This window comes from Bos indicus x Bos taurus, chromosome 8, assembly GCF_003369695.1.
Source record: "Bos indicus x Bos taurus breed Angus x Brahman F1 hybrid chromosome 8, Bos_hybrid_MaternalHap_v2.0, whole genome shotgun sequence".
Lineage (NCBI taxonomy): Eukaryota > Metazoa > Chordata > Mammalia > Artiodactyla > Bovidae > Bos > Bos indicus x Bos taurus.
This window is the reverse complement of record NC_040083.1, coordinates 63,160,905-63,180,901: the sequence shown is the minus strand read 5'-3', so window position 1 is coordinate 63,180,901 and position 19,997 is coordinate 63,160,905. Positions and strand designations below refer to the sequence as shown.

Here is a 19,997-nt window from a genome sequence, read left to right as displayed (position 1 = left end):
AAATTAGAGAAAAAAAAAAAAAAAGAACCGGTGTTGTCCCCCTTGGGAACTACTATCACTCCCATTGAGAATGCATACATTTAAGGAAGCCCGAAACGGTAATTTATTTACTGTATTTTAGCAATGTTGTTTTGAAAATTAACCTCTTTAAAAATGTTGATGCCAAGTCGTTGTTGTTAGTTTTGTTTTTAACTTAATTTTTTTAGCCATTGTGTAGAACTCTCAGTTGAAAGTATCTTTGGTTACTTTTTAAGATGAGGCTGACCAGCTGGGATTTATTTCTGGACTTTACAGTGATATTTCAAAACTAGGTTAGACGTTTGGGTCTCTCTCTTATCCCAAATGCAGTAATTCATCTAATACTCTGCCTGGAGGACCAGAGCTAGAAGGGACAGTCAAAGGATCAGGGTTGACCAGATTAATCCAAAAGCAACTCTTGTATTAAGGTTATTTTCCTCTAAGGTGTTGAGAGCAGTCTAGGTCCATTTTGGGGGAAGCAGTCCCTTTCATTAATAGATTATATTTGCTATTCTGTGGTCTCAGTGTTGCCCACTACTGGATGATTATGAAGTATAGGTTGGCATCGAAGGTAAACAAATGGAGGACCCCTTAAATGTGCTGCAGGTCACCAGCCACATCTTGGACTTTCAGGACCACAGTGGGTCCCTAGACTCTGGGACAGCCCGTGGACTGGAGGGAGGGCCCCGGAGCCCATGATGACGCTCCCCTGATTCCTGCAGATGATGACGCTGGACTGACTCTGTTAATCACCGGTAACTTCATCATGAATTGACTAGCTAGTGAGATACGTACTTTGAAAGGTTCCACTTGAGAAGTGCACAGTCAAGTCCCCGATACCCTGGGGGTCCCTGGGCTGCTCAGGCATCCTTTCTCTCTGGGATGGACCCGGAGGGTAGTCAGACCCCACGTGCTCCAGAGCCCACCTGGTTCAGGCCTCCCACTCAGAGTTTTTTATTCTGCCTCCATTTCAGTCTGCCCTTCTGGGGGTTAAGGAGGTGAAGTCAAGAGTCACAAGACCCCCATATACCTGGCGTCAGACTGCTGGAAGTCCTTGTGGCTGTGGGTTAGTGGCTTGTTCCCTCAGAAGCGTGACCCCTGACACAAGGATGATGGCTGCAGTTTGTGTCTTGCTCACTGGGGATGGTGTGAAGCGCATGAGGTCGCCTTCATTTCTGTATCCACGTGACTTATGTGCTCTGTGCAGCCTTGTGGGCTCATGGCACCGTGTGTGTCTGTGGTCGCTTTTCCTGGGCAGTAGTGAGGCCTGAGGAAGGGGCTGCTCCCGAGGCATCCTGAAAAAGCTAAACGAGGCGGGTATTTAGCTCCCCTCTGTACCTGGGGACTCCCTCCCCAAGTTTGAGGAGACCGTGACAACAGCAATAATGAAAATGGTTCCAGGGGCCAGTTTGGTGTCTTCTCATTTATACTTCTTGCTGTGACTCCCCAAGAACTGAGGGGCCCACCTTCATCTCCTAGCTGAGAATCCGGGGGCAGAGCTCCACTTGGTCCCTCCCGGCTCCTTGTCACTGGCACCTGCCACCTGGGAACACAGCCACTGGCCTGAGGTCCAGTCTTTGGTGCTGAGACCTGAGTCCCAGCCCTCAGGGAGCCACTCCCTCCCAGAGGGGCGCTCCTGCCACCTCACCTTGCCCACGAGCCAAAGGCTGTCAGAGCACACATGCTCCCTGGAGTGTGCCCCAAATTTCAGATGCCAGGTGACGCAGCCTAGGGAGCCTGGTTGAGGACATCCTGCACACCCAGATGCTTTCTTTTAATGAAGCCTGACATCCCGTTCTGGGAGTCACGCTCATTTGTGTGTAAGGGGAAGGCTGTCCTGGGAAACCTGGCAAGACAGTATGAATAAAGCATAAAGCACTGTACAAATAAGCATTAGCTGGAACATGAGGGCTCTGAAGATGTTAGGGCCTGGTTCTCACCACCCCAAGGATTCATTTATTTGCAGTCAGGGCTGCTTCAGAGGCTCTGCACGGGGGAGCCCACATTTATGACTGTGGGGGAAAGGCATAACTACTGTGGATTGAATTGGGTCAGCACAAATGTGTACGTGGTTAGGACCAGGGTCACTTATTTAATAATCCACAATATTGCTCAGGAAGGGGAACCCAAAGCTCTTGAATTTAGAGCCTAAGTGCTAGTCTCAGTGGGTATGATTTGGGTGGTCCTCCACTTGATGTTCCAGGGGGGCTGGCTCTTTATTTCATGTGGTGCCTTGGATTGCATTCCTTCTGAACCTAGAAGACACCCCCAGTAAACTCCCACTAAGTGGGGAGACGGAGGTGGAGCAGGGCCCCCTAGGGCGGTGAGCACAGGTCTTCAACAGCCTGAGCATCACTCCTACCTCATACACATACTGCCTCCAGACTGTGGAAGTGACTTAGCCCCTCTGAGCCTCAGTTTTGTCATCTGTGAAATGAGCACAATAAACCCCCGTGCAGGACTGTGTGTGCTCTGCATGCTAAGTTGCTTCAGTCTTGTCCAACTTTTTATGACCCTATGGACTGTAGCCCACCAGGCTCCTCTGTCCATGGGATTCTCCAGGTGGGAATACTGGAATGGGTTGCCATGCCCTCCTCCAGGGGATCTTCCCGACCCAAGGATCGAACCCACGCCTCTTCTGTCTTCTGCACTGGCAGACAGGTTCTTTACCACTAGTGCCACCTGGGAAGCCCCAGGCAGGACTGTGGTGTGGTCTTCATGAGACGATTTAGAGAAGCCACCTAGAGCATAAGGCAAGTAGGAAGAAGCGGGCATCATCCTCCCCGTCAGGTACAGTCTCCTGGTGTCCACTCTGCGTTCTGCAGGGAATTGTAGAGGACAGAGGCAGGGTGGCTCGGGAAGCAGCTTCAGATGTGGAGTGGTAGAAGTCTCCCTTCACTCTGTTCCACTGCCGTGTGAGTGCCACGTTTTCCCCTTTTAGTTTTCAGCATAGAAACTAAACACTGAGATAAACAGTGAACACCACCTCAGGAAGCAACCTGTGACGGTCACTGGATTGTGCCTCTCTAGGGGCTGTGCCTCTGCTCAGAAGGGCAGTGGGTGAGTGCATGAGTGAGCACATGTTCACACACGTGCGCGTGCACACACAGACACATACCCACAGAGCTAGGGAAGCAGTTACATTCAGTTCCATCCCCCATTCCCTCTGACCCTTCCTGGCATCTTCCCAGCCTAGTTTCAGCAAGTCTTGCTATCAGTTCCAGCTACACCGTGCTGTCTCCCTGGACACTGTGTGGGTAGTGGAGTCGCCATAGCAACGTGGCCCCTGTGGGCACAGAGCTACCTATAAGGAAAGTGCTGGGTGTGGGCCAGAGCCCTGGTGCCAGGGGGATGGAGAGCCCTCACACTCGCTCACGCAGCTCAGGAATCCCAGCCCCTGGCAGCCCACAGAGTGAGCAGGGCAGGTGGGGAGGCCTCCCTTGTGGAATCCTAGGCAGAAAGCCCTGCACAGTGTGGAGGGGTAAGGAAGGACGCTGCAGGCGAGGGCAAGAAGACCCAGGTGGGCCTCGATCAAGTGTGGGTCTCCACAGCTGCAGGGGCGCCCAGAGCACTCCTGGGCGTGGAGGCGCTCAGCAGCGCCATGTGCCCCCCCAAGCTTGTGCCCTCATAAACGAGCACTCTCCGCTGTGATTCACCTCGGGCCAGCCGCCAGGTGCAGCCTCTCCTTCAAATCTCCACAGCCACTGCATGGAAGGTTCACTGTCCCTGCTTCATAAGAGAGAAAGCCAAAGCTCTAATGCATGGCTAGGTGGCGGGGCTGAAATATAGAACCAGCTCTGTCGGACTACAGAGATATCTGGGACATTTCCTTCATTTTTTTTAAAGAAATATTTTTATTTTTTTGTTAGCTGGTTCATACCAGGAGAAACAGGTCAACTACATTAGAGATGTGAGCAATATGTATCTCAACTAGAATATTTGTCCATTCAGATTTTTTTAAACTTGGGGTATACAGTCATCCCTCAGTATTCACTGGGGACTGGTTCCAGGAACCCCCACAGATACCAAAATGTGAGGTTGTCCAAGTCTCTTATGTAAAATGGTGTAATATTTGAATATAACCTACGCAGTCCTCCCGTGTACTTTAAATCATCTCTAGGTTACTTATAATACCTAATACAATGCAAATGCTATGTGAATAGTTGTAAATCCAATGTAAATGCTATGTAAATAGTTGCTGGTGTGGCAAATTCAAGTTTTGCTTTTTGGAACTTTCTAGAATTTTTTTTAAAAAATGCTTTCAGTTTGTTCCCTGTTGTTTGAATCCATAGATGTGGAACACACAGATACAGAGATTGCCAATAATTCACATACTGTAAAATTCACCCTATTAAGGTGTATAATTCAGTTGTTTAGTGTATTTATTCATTTATTTTTTTATACATCCCCAAAGTAATATCATAGTGCCTGGTGTATGAGAGAATTTCCGTTAGACTGCTTGCATTCAAATCCTAACTATACTACCTCCCTGCTGTGTGACTTGAAGCTACTTAACATCTCTGAGCTTTAGTTGACTCCTCTGTAAAATGGGCATTCTCATAGGATTGTGAGGGTTAAATGAGATAGTGCATGTAAAGCACTCAGCGCCTGTCACATAAGATTCAATAAGCGCCAGTCACCATCGCTATGAATGAGTGATGGGACTGTGTCTGGACCACTGTGTTCACCTCTGGACACCTCTAAGAGAGTTACAAATAAAACAGAGCAACTTGGGATGAAGAGGAGGCTGGAAAACTGAGGCTGACACTGACTGCTTTGGTGTAGGTGTGTCCATGGCAAAACCTCCACCTTTCTGTGCCCTTGCTCTGCTACATCTGGATCAGGGACAGACTCGGGGCCTGAGTCAAAGCCCAGCTGCTGTACTTCTGCCACCTTGAGTGCAGAGAGAAGCTTGGAGGCAGGCTGTCAGGGAGGGAAGCGTGATGCACGTGAGACCTCCAAGGGCACTTACTTGGACGTGAGCCCCCAGTCATTGCATAAGCCAGCTCAGCCCAGCGCTGCTCCGATGGCAGCGCTGAGGAGTGCAGCTCCGCTTTACCTCCCAGCTACCTCCACTTGCTGAGAATCCCGACTCCTTTACTGTTTAACCTTTTATTAAAGTAAATACACACATGCACATTTCATAAGTGTATAGCTCAGTGAGTTTTCGCAACTGGATTCAATTTTGAATCTAGATCAACAAACAGGCCCTTACCAGCATCCCAGAAGCCCTTCCTACCCCATTCCAGCTACTGTCTGCACCCTTCTCCCCAGAGTAACATCCTAACTTCTGCCCGCACAGACAGTGCTGCTCAAAGGGCACGTAAATCACCTGCAGATCTTGGGGAATTCAGGTGACTGTTAGGTCTGGGGTGGCTGGAGACGCTGCAGCTCAAATAAGCTCTGGGGTGCTGCTGCTGCATCCACAGACCACAGTTAGAGTAGCAAAGTCAAGGTTAGAAACCATGCTTTATTATTGAGTTTGTCTGTTGGAGACCAGTGATGTAAGACAATGGAAGCACCAGAAACCTTGTCCCATGAGAATCAGCGGGAGGAGGAAAGGGGATCATAGACCTCTACCTCGGAATCTCAGAAGCAGGGCCATCCATCCAATCACAGGACAGAGCGCTGGGTTCTGGGTCCTGGAGCATGCTCTCAGCCGCCCACCCTCTCACAGGTGTATGAATGAGCTCTGCATGGGCAGCAGCTGGGAAGGGTTGAAATAGTGGGGGGTACAGGTACTGGATTTGGAAGCACAGTGTCCTCTTCCAGCCCGCCTAGAGATGCTGTGCTGTGCTGTGCTAAGTCACTTCAGGCATGTCCAACTCTTTTCGACTCTATGGACTGTAGCCCTGCCAGGCTCCTCTGTTCAAGGGATTCTCCAGGCAAGAATACTTGAGTGGGTTGCCACGCCCTCCTCCAAAGGATCTTCCTGACCCTACGTCTCCTGCATTGGCAGGCAGTTTCATTACCACTTAGCACCACCTGGGAAGCCCCCCAGAGATACTAGGATTTTATAACTGACTCAAAAGGCTACCTGGGACACCCAACTGACCTCCCAGTAAACTGAAGAGTGATAGGAATTAGCGATGTTTTCAAGTGAAAGACCATAAGTATCTGTGATTATTTTTTTGCTTGGAGAATTTTTTGTTGTTGTTTGAGACAGTTGAGAGAGAATCTGATGTAAGACTGTGGTTTGGGGACTGTTTCAGCCTGTGATCCCATGATTTTGTGGCTGGCCACAATAAAGAGCTTTGTGATTTCAGAAGGTGGCTGGAAAGCTAGCCCATGGGAAGCCCACAAGCTCTGATGGTGGCCTTTCCTGGCTGGTTTAGAGGAACTTAGGGCTGTGGTTACAGGGACTGGTGCTGACAAAGTCTGTTTTGACCAATTAGGACCCTGGGCAGGCTGCAGCCTTCCCATCCGCCGTCTCCTCTATGCTTGGCCATCAGGGGCCTCCAGTTGTGAAAAGTTCCCTAGACCTCTAGCTTCCAGAGGAGGGGGCTGAGGAGAGTGCCAGGGGCTCCCCAAACCTCCAGCAAATGTACAGATGATGTCTCTTCATCCCACACACCCTCACACGGGTTACTGCAAGCCCGGATCCTTGTCTTATAATTCATTCATGTATGTGATAACATTTCCCAGGCACCTCTATCTGCCAGGCTCTGCAGGCCCGGCGCGGGACACACAGATGACTGCCCACAGGGAGTCCACAGTGCAGATGGGAAGATGTAGTTAAATAACTCCCATTCAGTGTGTTTTATGCCCTGATGCAGACAGGCCTACATGAGAGAGTGAGGGCCAGATGCAGAGGGACCAATCGGGAAGACTTAAAATAGGAGACCCCCTTAGAATGAGCTGCGGTTATTTCTGGAAGTCCTGAAAGATGCCTCCTGTCTGCTCACAAGTTCCCTAGCAGCTGCAGTCCTGATGGCATATCCACCTCCCCTTCTCATTCCAGCGGTGGAATGGCTGGGAGAAGGACCTCAGTCTGTCTTCTTTGAAGAAAGAATTCAGCAGAGACCAAGACTGTGAAAAGAGAAAAGGGTTTATTAGAAGCCCAGTATGTGTGGAAGAGCACATGGGTGAACTCAGAGTGTTTTGTGTGCAATAGGGGCGGCTTAGGTTGCTTATATGGGGCGGGGGGCAGTTTTCCTGTTGCCTCTGGCCAGTCATCATGCTTGTGCCCATATTTGGTCTGACTCAGGGTCCTGACCTGGTAGCACGCGCATCTCTCAGCCAAGATGGCTTCCAGCACAAAGGTTTCTGGGAGGTTGGCAGGATATATTAGGAGCTGGTGCCTCCTCCTCCTTTTGGCCCTCCCCTGGAGTGAGGGCCTCTTCTGTGCATGCGTCAGGCTGGGCCCTCCCCTTGGCCACAAGAATGAAGATGTTGTCTTCATTGTCTTTCACCTGATCTGGATCCAGTGCTCCTGCTGGTATCTTATCTTGAAGTGTCAGCAGGAGCCCAGGTGCAGCTGCTCAGCCCAGAGCCTAAACTAGTTGCAGCTGCTCAGCCTGGAGCCTGTATATTGCCTGCCTCACTTCTGCTCTTGCCCCCGCACCCACTTATCCACATCTTCAGTCCACAGAGCTGCGTGGAACCACACATCAGGCCCCCTCCCCAGCACACACCCACACCCGCCTGTCTCCACTGCTCGTCTCCACGCTGTGCTTCCAGGAAGCTCCCCAAGCTCCAGCCACTGGAGGGCTGTCGGGGGGAAGGGGAGAAGGGCCTCCTCCCTGCTTCCAAGCCGGAGTCAAGGCCACCAAGTACAGTTGAGTGCTTTGTGCACTGCACAAGGCTGTTGGTGTCAGGAGTGGGCAGGCGCTGAGTTCAGCCTGTGATCTGCTCTCCGGGTCGAGTTCTTCAGCTTGTAGGTCTTATGGACGTGGGGATCTTTCACAAAGGGTCTCGAGGGGTTCCTGTTGGACACTCTTCCTCTCAGAGAGGGGGCAGCTTTCTCTGATTTGCACCAGGGCTCCTAAGATACCCCATTGGCCCTAACTCGAGTCCCAAAGTACCCTTGTTTGTGCCATGAGCCCTGGAGTTGTTCCCCCAGAAAGTCTGCTGCTGTTGTCTAGGCACTAAGTAGTATATGGCTATTTTGTGACCCTGTGCGCTGCAGCTCGCCAGGCTCCTCTATCCATGGGATTTCCCAGGCAAGAATACTGGAATGGGTTGCCATTTCCTTCTCCAGGGGATCTTCCCAACCCAGGGATTGAACCCATATCTCCTGCAGGTGGATTCTTTACCACTGAGCCACTGGGGAAGCCCAGAAAGTCTTTGCTGTACTCTAAACCCTGGAAGGATTTTCAATGCAGATCTTACTTAAAGGACCCCGGGTAAGACAGAGTCTTCTGGAGCTGTTTCTGGAGCATGCTCTTCAGAGGCACCCTGCGTTTGGAAGCACTGCGAATCTCTCCGGCACCCACCCTCTCCCCAGGAAGACAAGGCAGGCCCTGGAGATCCCAGGCTGAACCCTACCCTTTCAGCTCCAGGCTATAGCACCTCATGGTAACGGAGGTCTGGGGCTTGCTTTTGGATAGTCTGGGTCTCCCTTGCCTGCCTTCTCACTATTGATCATCTCGGGTGGATGGTCAGAATGAAACAAAAGGCCCTTTTTTCTAACCTTTCTGGACAGCAGGTAAACAGCTAACCACCCCGCCTGCCCCCCGCCACCCAGCATCCATCCAGCCGACACAGCTTCCTCCACCCCCAGACATTGGAAGAACGGAACTGTGGGAAGGGCTCTGTGTCTCTTTCCCTGCTAGTCCCAAAAGAGCACTGAAAGCCCTTCACTCTGCCAGGCAGGCCTTCCCGAAATCAATTGAGCGAGCGTCTAAACAGAATTGTTTCAGGTGTAGATTTTTCTTTCCATCTGGAGATGTGCACTGTTTTTTCCTTCTTCGTAGTTGAGACTAAGATGAGCATTGCCTCCCATGGTTGCTATCACACTGTGTGCAGAGGGGCCAGGAAACTTTATGGCTAAGGAAAGAAAAAGGAAGACTTTAATACAAGTCTACTGATTCATCAACCCAAAGTCTTAAACATTTAATTAGAATAAATATGTTTAAGACTTGGGTTGATGAATCAGTAGACTTGTATTAGAAACAGGGACTTCCCAGGGGGCTCAGTGGTAAAGAATCCTCCTGCCAGTGTAGGAGATGCAGGTTTGATCCTTGGGTCAGGAGGATTCCCTGGAATAGTAAATGGCAACCCACTCCAGCATTCTTGCCTGAGAAATCCCATGGACAGAGGAGCCTGATGGGCTCATCTGTCTCAGTTGCTTCAGCTGTGTTCGACTCTTTGTGATCTGATGGACTGTAGCCTGCCAGGCTCCTCTGTCCACGAGATTTTTCTCGGCAAGAATACTGGAGTGGATTGCCATGCCCTCCTCCAGGGGTTGGTGTTGCAAAAGAGTCAGACATGACTTAGCAACTAACAACAACAATTAGAAACAATCATTATAGCCCTGCAGAACCTTCTAGTTTATTTGGCATCATAGAACCACCCAGAAGGAAGATACATGGGATGAAATCAAATAAAACTTCCCCAGTGCAGGAAATGCCCCATAACACCCTGATACACAGGGTCCTCCTAGGTCTGCTTGAATCCATGGAGTGATGGGGAGCTCACTACCTCACAGATCCTTCATTTCGAGGAAGGGACCACTGAGGCCATAAGCTCAGCCTCCTTTGCCATTCAGTGCTCCAGTTCCCTCTGTGGTCTTCCTTTCAAGTGCTTGCACATTTTTGGTGACAGAGATCTCATTACCTCCTAAGCGAGCCCACCTAGCCCAATCACCCCCTCAGTGCTGGATCCAGAGATTTAAAGGTGGGCAGTGTAGGCTCTGCACCATATCGTAGGGAGAGGCAGGCAGGTAATCAAACGGACATGATCTCAGTGTGACCAGCACAGCAGAGATATGCGTGAGAACAGAAGTCGCAGGGAGGAGGCAGCTGTGACCTCCTTGCAAGACCTGGGAGGGCTTCTCAGAGGGGGTGGCCTGTGAATCTGGATTTTGGAGGACTCATGAAAATTTGCGAAGGAACTTAGCGGGGATGGCGTTCTGAGTGGAGGAAAGAGCCAGTGCCGGGCCCCCAGCGTGAGCTGTGTGGTGCGCAGGGACGCTGAAGCAGTGTGGGATTGCTTGGATGAGAAATGCTGTGTGGAGTGTGGCAGGAGGGGTGTGGACGATGGAGGGCACACCCTGCTAAGAATCTGGAGTTTAACCTGTGGGCTCGATGGGGCAATAAAGGGTTTAAAGTCTAGGAGACTTGCTGAGATTTGCTGTGGAGGATTGTTCCTCCTTGGGGGGTATTTGATGGATGAGCAGCAGATGAGCCGAGGGGCAGGAGGCCAGCTGGAGGCTCGTGCCATGTTCCCGTCAGCAGTGATAAGGGATACATGGACAAAAGCCAAGTCTTGATTAAGAACCTCAGTCCTTTACACACCTTCGTTCATCTCATCCACACAACCACAATGTCGGATACATTAGTTGCCCCCACTTCACATATGAGCAAACTGAGGCTCAAAGAGGTTATGTGACCTGCCCAGGTTCACATAGATAGTAAGTGACAGAGCAAGGACTGGAACTTCTGTCAGTCTCACTCCAGAGTTCCCGCTCGTAATGGCTCATCTGGATGGCACCACGGGAACAGAGAGGAGGGGTTACTAACAAGAGACGTGGGAATAAGACTGTCGTCAAAGTCCTGGAAGCAGACGGAGTCCACCTGGGTGCTTCACTGGAGAGGTGCAGTGAAGGGACCACCTACACAGGTGTGGGTGGGGTTAAGGCAGCTGGTATAGAGGCCATCGCAGAGAAGGCAATGGCACCCCACTCCAGTACTCTTGCCTGGAAAATCCCATAGACGGAGGAGCCTGGTAGGCTGCAGTCCATGGGGTCGCTAAGAGTCGGACACGGCTGAACGACTTCACTTTCACTTTTCACTTTCATGCATTGGAGAAGGAAATGGCAACCCACTCCAGTGTTATTGCCTGGAGAATCCCAGGGACGGTGGAGCCTTGACAGGCTGCCGTCTATGGGGGCGCACAGAGTCGGACACGACTGAAGCGACTTAGCAGCAGCACAGAGGCCATGGCAGGAAGCCCTCACCACTCCTGGGCCTGAAGGGGTAAAGAAGGAGGGTCTTCCTATACCCAGAGAGGCCAGACCACACATGGAGCCCAGCTGAAGCCAGAGCTGGCGCAGATGCTGCGGCCACAGGGAGTGCACACCCCATCTTCTCTCTCCTGCCGTCTCCAGTCTCCTGATGGTACCCTCCATCAAGACAGAAACCAGAGAGCAAAGGAGCTGGGAGGTGCTAGCGTGGGGCCCCACCTCTTAGAGCATGGGAAGGGAGGCAGAAGGAGAAGCACTTGGGGACTGAATAGGAAAGTGAGGGGGGAGAGGAGAGGGTTCCTGGGGGACTTCCAGGTCCCTATTTCTGGTGACAGGTGGATAAAGGCACCATCCCTGCCTGAATCAGCTGGCAGTGGAGCTACTCAGCAGAAGGGCTGATGGGCTCAGCTCTGGCTCCGGAGTGTGAAGGTTTGGTGAACACCTAAGTGGCACCTTGGTCTCCATGATGGTGGCATATGCAGGTCTGGAGCTCGGAAGAGAGGTAGGAGCTGGGAAAGAGCTAAGGGCATTGTCAGCACAAGGAGAATGGTTGATGCCTGAGGGTGGGAATGATAACCCAGGGACTCTTAGGACACTTTTAGGACAAAGCGGGCTCAGGACTGAGCCCCAGGGTCCCTTTCCATCTTAAAATGATGGTGGCAGAGTGGAGAGAGAAATTCTACCTCCTTTTGCAAAGGCCAAGCCCAGGGGTAACCCTGAGCAGAGGCAGCCCGAGGTGGGTGGCCCTGCTGGTAGGGGTCCCACTGTCCTGCTTTCAGAATATTTCTTCTATTATTGTTTCATCATTGTGTGAAGAGCTCCAGATTGTCTCCAAAGGGACGTGAATCCCCTGGGATCATCTTGTGGAGGGATATATTACAGCCTTTACTTACTTTATATGTAAAAAAAAAAGAAAATTGAGGATGACAGTTGCTCAGTCATGTCCGACTCTTTGCAATCCTATGGACAGTAGCCCATCAGGCTCCTCTGTCCATAGGATTCTCTAGGCAAGAATACTGAGTGGGTTGCCATTCCCTTCTCCAGAGGATCTTCCTGACCCAAGGACGAACCCTGGTCTCCTGCATTGCAAACAGATTCTTTACTGTCTGAGCCACCAGGGAAGCTGTGGAAGAATATATTACAGCCTTTACTTACTTTATATGTAGAAAAAATGAAAGAAATTAAGCTTTAGTAAAATCTAATGACAGTGGGTGTGTATGGTGGTCTCATGCAGGAACTCTCCTGAGGATGGAGTGGTTGGTCAGCTGTGACACCAGCCAGCCCCAGGGCATTGTGTCCAGGGTCCCGGGATGAGCCCCAGCTCAGTGATTCTCTAGGAGGACTCAGCATAGAAGTGTACTCACAGCAATGATTAATTACAGAGACAGAAGGTAAAGCAAAATCAGCAAAGCGAAAAGGCACGTGGAATGAAGTCAGGGGAACCAGGTTCGAGCTTCCCAGAGCCTCTCCCAGTGGACTCACATAGGATGCCCCTAATTCCCCAGCGCTGACCTGTGACAACACATGAAATGTATACCCGGGAACTCAGCAGACACTCAGCGCCCACGGTTTTTACTGGGGGCCAGTCACCTAGGTCCCCTCTCCCGAACACTTACCCAAACTCCAGGCTCTCAGAAGGAGGGCAGATTTGTGGCATAAAACGCACTGTTTGCACAAACCGTTCAGGCAGAGTCACTCTTATCACTGGGCAAATGGTGGGACCCTCCCCAAACCCAGGTTCTCAGACACCAGCTTAAGTGAACCTTGCCAGCAGGTCTTGGGCCCTGTAGGTTCCCTCTTTTCTGCCCCGGCATCCTCGCCCGTTCTTTGCTTTCAGTTTATGGCACCATATTGCAGTTTCCAGATGCCCAGTTAAATGTGTATCGTCGAGTTTTAACTAACTTAACTCATTTGTACTATTATGTCTTAATGAGTTTGGCCCTACAGAGTAGACAAGTGGCCTGAAAATAATGGCCCCAGAGAAAGCATAAGTCAAAGCAAATATAATAATGCAAAGCATATTGGAGTAATACTTTTACCCAGGTAAAAGGTCTTTGAGGTCTTTGTCTGCCACATTATGAAGAAAAATATTCCATCTCTTACCGTTCTTTTTAAAATGTCCTTGTTCTGTATATATTCATGTTTTAAATAGTTTTTGCTGATAGAGGAACATGGTCAAAAACACTTGGAGACCACTGGTCTTCACATAACCACTAGCTCTCAAAGCGTGCTGAAGTCAGCCAGGGAAGTGTTCTCAGGCTGGCCAGCTGCTTGCCCAGGTGAGCTGTGCTGGCAGCTGCCTCCTGGGCAGGGTGGACCCGGCTGGGGTCAGGAGGCTCTCTGCGGGACAGGCAGCAGGATGTGGAGGAGAAAGGGCTGGACTAGGTCAAGGCCTTGAGTTCCAGGCTTAGCTCTGGAGCCAGGTTGCAGGGTTGAGAGAAATACCTCAATGCCCTGAGTCTCAATTACTTCATCTACAAAGGGGTTTTCTCACTCAACTGGTGACTCTAGAAAAAATCACCCTGGTTTTGGTGGTGGTTGTTTTATTCGTTTGTTTTTATCATTATATACTTAGCTTCTGACCTAGTAATCCTTATTGAATGAACAGATGAACAAATGAATGGATGAGTGAAATGAACTGTAAGGTCCTATGTAACTCCAGCAGGCTAGGAATGTGAAATCTTATCATTGAATAAGCTCAGGTCTAAGTTCCCAGTAATCGACTCCTTCCCGTCTCTGTTCTGCTTACTTTTCTTGCATCCTTGTTGTATAATATGGCCATCCTACACCTTCTGTAGAGTACAGTGATTCATTCTTGCCTGTCTGGAATTTTCAAAATTAAAAAAAAAAAAGATTGAGTCCTCACCTGTACCATTATCAGCATTCACACCTCATGTGTCTGTGTTTCTGACCAGTCACCGTAATGCTGTTGTCTTTCCTTAGGGGGTTGGTCTTTCCATCTCCCTAGCCAGTTCCTATTTTTGCAGATAAAATGGAAAGGGGAAATGTTCTGTCTCTAAGAAGCTGGGGAGCCAAGTTACTAAGAGGCAGAGTGAAGGGACTGCATGAAGGGAGCGTATCTGGGAAACTCCTACACAACTGCCCGCAGCCCTGGGCTGGATGGGCCACTGAGGCCTGGCAGATCTGCTGGGCTCTGGACATGGAGAGCTGACCTGTCCACCCTAGCTGTGGCTCTCTTCCCTACTATACCCACCTTCCTGCTGAGTTCAGCCGAGGCAGGTGGGGGCCTTTCAGAGGTTAACTCAGCTCAGCAGAGCTGAGGAAGAACAGGAGAAAGACCATAGTCAGGGCTCACAGAGCATACAGCCTTTTTGTCCCTGTGAGTGGGAGGCCCCAGAAAGTAGTGGCACACAGTCCAGGGCTGGGCCGTGTTTGGGGGCCCAGGAGATGCATCTCCTGGGTCTTGGAGGGTGTCCAGGCCAGCCAGTGAGGGTGAACTCAGGAGAGGCTGGGGCCTGGCCACGATGGCAGTGCAGGTGGGGAGGGGGGCACCCAGGAGCCCCCACGACCTAACAGATGGTTACCAGCCACCCCCGCCTGCAGGAATCAGGCTCTCTGCTCTTATCAGGGCTGGTGGTTTCTGGCAGCCACCGGCCTGGGGCCAGGGATCAGGGCACACTTTAGTCCTGGGGATCAGGTGAGAGCCAAATAAAGCCTTAGTCCTACTAAGCAAGGACCTCAGGTCCAAGTGTGGGCTTGGGGACCAAGGCTAGACTCAGGCAGTGTCACTCCTGTCTTTCTCTAAAGGCCTGAAGAGATAGGCCCAAGGTGGGAGTGGAAGGGTTACAGCCCTTCTCCCCTGGCCTTCCACCCCATCACTGAGCAGCCCCTCATGATGCCGGGGAGCTGGGCTGGTGCAGCTGCCAGCCAGGTGTCCCCAGGGCCAGTTCTGGCTGAGTCCTGCCCTGCCTAGAGGAGTGGCCGGGTCACTAATACCAGAGAAGGGCCATGCAAGCTTGTTGTCCTGCCCCATCTCAGCCCCCATGGCTCAGCGCCCTCCCCTCCCCACTGTCTACACCCCAGGAGCAAGGAGTACTGTAGAAGAGCTTCCTGGGGCCACCTGGTCTCCTAGAGACTTGGGTGATGAGGCAGAGAAATCAGCAATTACAGTTATGTCGCAGGCACGCAAAAGGCCATCAAGGAAGGAAAGGAGGAAGGGAGGACCGGAAGGCTGGTCTGTGGCCCCTCAGTGGTCCCGGGGACCCTCTGTGCCTCTCTCAGTGACTGGGCTGTGGGCCCATGGAAGGCAGAGTTTGAATCTCACATGCCTCCGCACCTCGGGTCTAGTAAGTGGTCGATAGAACTAAAGGTCTATCAGATTGACATGTGATGGAAGGACTGTTGATGCTAGTGAAACTCTACCATATGTGAAGTAGAGCATCTGCCCCTACCATCCAGAGCCCCACTGTTGGGACACTCTCATAAAAGACAAGGTCCGTCCACCTGGGAGATGTTGACCCTCTGTTTTCTCATGGCCTCTAGGTCAGGACCTGGATTCTCACCGTGGGCTACACCACCGCCTTCGGGGCAATGTTTGCAAAGACATGGAGAGTCCACGCCATCTTCAAAAATGTGAAAATGAAGAAGAAGGTAATGGCTCCTTCGTGGCAGAGTATTTGCAGTGTTCACCCAGTATTTATTCTTAAAAGACTTCTTAGGCGCCTACTGTACAGCCAGGCACTGGGCTGCTTGCTGAGGATTCAAGCTAAACACAATCCTCCCCACTTCCAACCCAAACCCCCAACATCTTCAGCCTCCTGGGGAGATCAGACGCTTTACAAATTGTTTACAAGACAGGATAATAAGGGCTGGTTGGGTGCGTATGGGGATACTGGGGCACAGCACTCAGGGAGGGGTTGGTGTAGTAAGTGACACCTGTGCTAAGACCTGGAGGCTGAGAGGGAGGCAGAGGCTGAGGGGTTACCCATCTCCCAGAGGGAACAGTGTGCAGGGAGGCCTGGGCAAGGGAGGGGAGAGTTCAGCTGCTGAGGGGTCCATGGGGACAGGGTACAAGAGGTGGCTGCAGGGGAAGGCAGGAGCCACAGTTAGGAATTTGAACTATAACCTGTGGGCAGTGAGAAGCCCTTGGAAGAGGAAAGTGAAACAGGGAAGGGGCCTGATGCAGTGCTGCCATTTTCAGAGAGGCCCTTAGAGGACAGGAGCCCTGCCTTCCTGTGGAAGGAAAGCGTTTGCCACCCATGTCGCTGGCTGTAAACACTGTGTTGATCAAGCTCAACCCTTAGGATGCATTCAGAGAGCTTTCCCCACACTGGTCTTTTTTAACTCCTCCAACAGCTGGCACTTATTTTCCCTTACTCCTAGAGAAAAACTCAGGCAAATCTTCTGACTTAGAAGATTGTGTGGTCAACAATGAAAAAATGGAGTCCATCATAACATTCAAAACCCCAAACTGCATTCAGAGGCAGCTCCTCTCCCTCCCCCAGCTTGTCCTGAGCAGCCGGTCACCTGCCCTGGGAGAGGAGCGGCTGTGGATGAGCTGCCTCTCTGTCTTGCCAGGCTGAGTTTCTTCCCCACCATCCCATCTCCAAGGTTTCCGAACCCTCCAGAGTTGGGGCTTCAAGTAGTGGAAGGGGCAGGGAAGACCTCACTTGCCAGGAGCAGCATTGACCTTGCTGCTCCTGAGAGGATAAGCCGGCCCTTTAGGCGCTCATGGGCTTCCCTCATAGCTCAGTTGGTAAAGAATCCGCCGGCAGTGCAAGAAATCCTGGTTCAATTCTTGGGTTGGGAAGATCCACTGGAGAAGGGATTGGCTACCCACTCCAGTATTCTTGGGCTTCCTTTGTGGCTCAGCTGGTAAAGAATCTGCCTGCAATGCGGGAGACCTGGTTCGGTCCCTGGACTGGGAAGATCCCCTGGAGAAGGGAAAGACTAACCACTCCAGTATTCTGGCCTGGAGTATTCTGTATAGTCCATGGGGTTGCAAAGAGTTGGACACAACTGAGAGACTTCCACTTTCACCTTAGGCTCTCATGGAGTCCTTCTGTGGGATTTTCAAAGCCCCCGTTCCTGGGACTTACTCTTCTGCAGTGCCCCATGGGGGCAATACATGGGGGAAATACTCCCCTGCTTGGCCACTTGTAGCTCCTTCCCCAGGCACTTGGCAGTGCCTCTCTCCTGGGCTCTCCCCTCCAGCTTGCCTTGGGCACAGCCCTCCCTCACCTGGAGCCCACACTGCTGTTCAGGAGGCACTTACACATCCTTCAGTCCTATACGCTCAGGGGTGGAGACTGATCCGGCTGCAGCCGCTTCCCCTCTTCTGCTCCACACTGGAGCAGCTGACCCGTCATCCTCCCAGGGGTTTCTCAGGCAGGAGTCAGACATAGGCTCACCAGGTCCCCAGGCTGCAGGGAGGCTAGCATTCAAGCCATCTGAGTGTTCTTCTTAAGCCTCACTCTTGATCTGAGGTCATAGAGAAAGCATATCCCCCATCCTGTCACCTGGAGATGAGGTGAGATAACATCATGACACCATTTTTCAAAACTCCTCTTCTTGATTCATCTCCCCCTCTACCCCCCACATCCCCCCTTACACACTTTTTAAACCCCTGATGTATGTAAAACCCATTCACAGACATCTGCTTCGAAGATCCTGCACTGTGACCTCACCCTGCTCTGGATCATGGTGCCTCTTTTCCAGTTCTTCATCCCAAACTTGCATTTGCCATCCTGTTGCCTGGGTCATGAGCCCTCGCACCCATGCAGATAGCAGCGAGCCCCAGGCGGTGGGGCCAGCAGGCGCAGCAGGAGAGCAGGCTTCTACTCCCTGCTTCACCGCTGACCTGCTGTGGGTCCTTTCGGCAAACCTCTTCATCTCTTCCCTGCTGAGATGAAGGGCTTCCCTGGTGGCTCAGATGGTGGAGAGTCTGCCTGCAATGCCGGAGGCCCCGGGTTTGATCCCTGGGTCAGGAAGATCCCCTGGAGAAGGAAGTAGCAACTCACTCCAGTATTCTTGCCTGGAAAATCCCATGGACAGAGGAGCCTGGTGATCTACACCCCATGAGGTTGCAAAGAGTTGGACACAACTGAGCGACTAACACACATGCACTTCATCTCTCAGGGCCTGTTTCCTTGTCTGTGGAATGGGGGTGCACTGAAACGGTATTGTCTCCTGAGCTGTGATTCTGTCTCTGCCCAGTGGTACCTCTCAGGTGTCAGCCCCACCACCCACCCCTTCACCACCAGGGCTATTCTAGGAACTGCTCTCCAGATGGGGGAGGGGGGCTGTAGCCTCGTTCTCTGTTCCCCGCCCCCCATTACTGGACCATCTTGGGAAAACTACAGGCTGCGTTTGGAGGGAGAAAAGACCTCGGGTTTGCCACCCACTGCCTGTGCTCACCTGGAAGGCCTTGCTCTCACTGGGCCTCAGGAGCATTTGTGACATACCCTTCTGTCTGTAAGATGAGGAGCCTGGCCACCTGGTCCTTCTCAGAGCTGACAATCAGAGCACATTACAGTCAAACCGGAGCTTTTGAAAACTACAAGAAGTAACCCAGCCCACACCTCCTGGGCTGGAGCTGGCCAGTAGGAGTTACTGCTGCTGCTGCTGCTAAGTTGCTTCAGTCGTGTCCGACTCTGTGCGACCCCATAGACGGCAGCTCACCAGGCTCCCCCATCCCTGGGATTCTCCAGGCAAGAACACTGGAGTGGGTAGTAGGAGTTACTAGACTTCTCCAAATTGTACTAATATACAGCCTGGGTTTCTGTCTAGACCAAGGTTACCCAGAGTATAAGTTGTAAAGCAGCATCATTGGCATCACCTGGGAGCTTGTTCAAAATGCAGTTTCTTGGGCCCCACCCCAGCCCTCAGAGCCAGGTTCCTGCAGCCCGGGAATATGTGTTTCCACCTGCCCTCTCAGCGAAGCTGATGCAAGCCAAAGTTTGACAGGCACAGGTGACTTCTGGGGCCCCTCCCGCTCTGTGGCTCTGTCATTTATGAAAAGTCCATCGAGGTTTTGAAGACTTAGTATTGGTTCCTTTGTGTCAATATGTGATTCATGCATATTATTATTGGTAGTGAAGAACTAGTCTTTGTTTTCCAATATTCATGTGATCACTAAGCAAGAACACTCAGATTGTCTGGCAACAATTGGCAAAACATGCCAGGGAAGACTTCAGGAGTTGAGTTGTCTGAAAACTCCGCGGAAGCTGGAGCTGTGTGGCCACAGCCTGCTATGCTGCCTGGGACAAGGGGACTTGCTGCACCCTCCAGGGGTTGGGCAAACTGAGAGCCAGGCAGGTGTCCAGGGAGGGGGTCTGTCTGAGACACTGTCGAAGGCTTTGAGTACAAGATTCAGTCACCAGTTTAGTCTGTTGTGAAAATGATTTAAGCCAGGTGAACACACCTTTCCAATGTGAGACATATTTTGCTCTAGGCTTTCTAGTTATTCCAATAACAGCCTTGTGGCACTAGAGCTGAGTATCATTTGTCAGCCAAATTAGAGGAAGTTAAGAGGATATAAAAGATATGTTTACCTTTCCCAGACCAAAATCTCAAGTCAGGAACCAGATCACTTTGAAAGGGTTGTAGCAGTCACAGGGCAAAACTAGAATTGAATTCTCCTTGGTTCCAACCTTTTATGGAGCCATAAGGTCAGTTTCTATTGTCATTGTTTTGTATTTTCTTGGCTTTTTTTTAAGTTTAGACTTTTTAAAAGTGAGCCCCTTAATTTTTTTTACTGACACATATACAAGATTTAACTAAATTTGTAAATGCAGTCTGACACTTTTTTTCAGTCTTTTCACCCTTTTCTTCCTTCCTTAGCTCCCACTTCATCTGTCTTCCCTCTACCCACCGTGTCATGCCTTCCCCAAAC

The 19,997-nt window shown here is 51.2% G+C and overlaps 1 protein-coding gene across 2 annotated transcripts in view; it reads left to right on the top strand.

Annotated features, from left to right (window-relative positions):
* GABBR2 (gamma-aminobutyric acid type B receptor subunit 2) overlaps nucleotides 1-19,997 on the top strand; it is a 369,523-nt gene that overhangs the window by 290,578 nt on the left and 58,948 nt on the right. For both annotated transcript variants that reach the window (XM_027549741.1, XM_027549742.1), the window contains exon 12: nucleotides 15,647-15,754. In XM_027549741.1, the coding sequence (XP_027405542.1) occupies nucleotides 15,647-15,754 (108 nt within the window). The remainder of the gene's footprint in view (nucleotides 1-15,646; nucleotides 15,755-19,997) is intronic.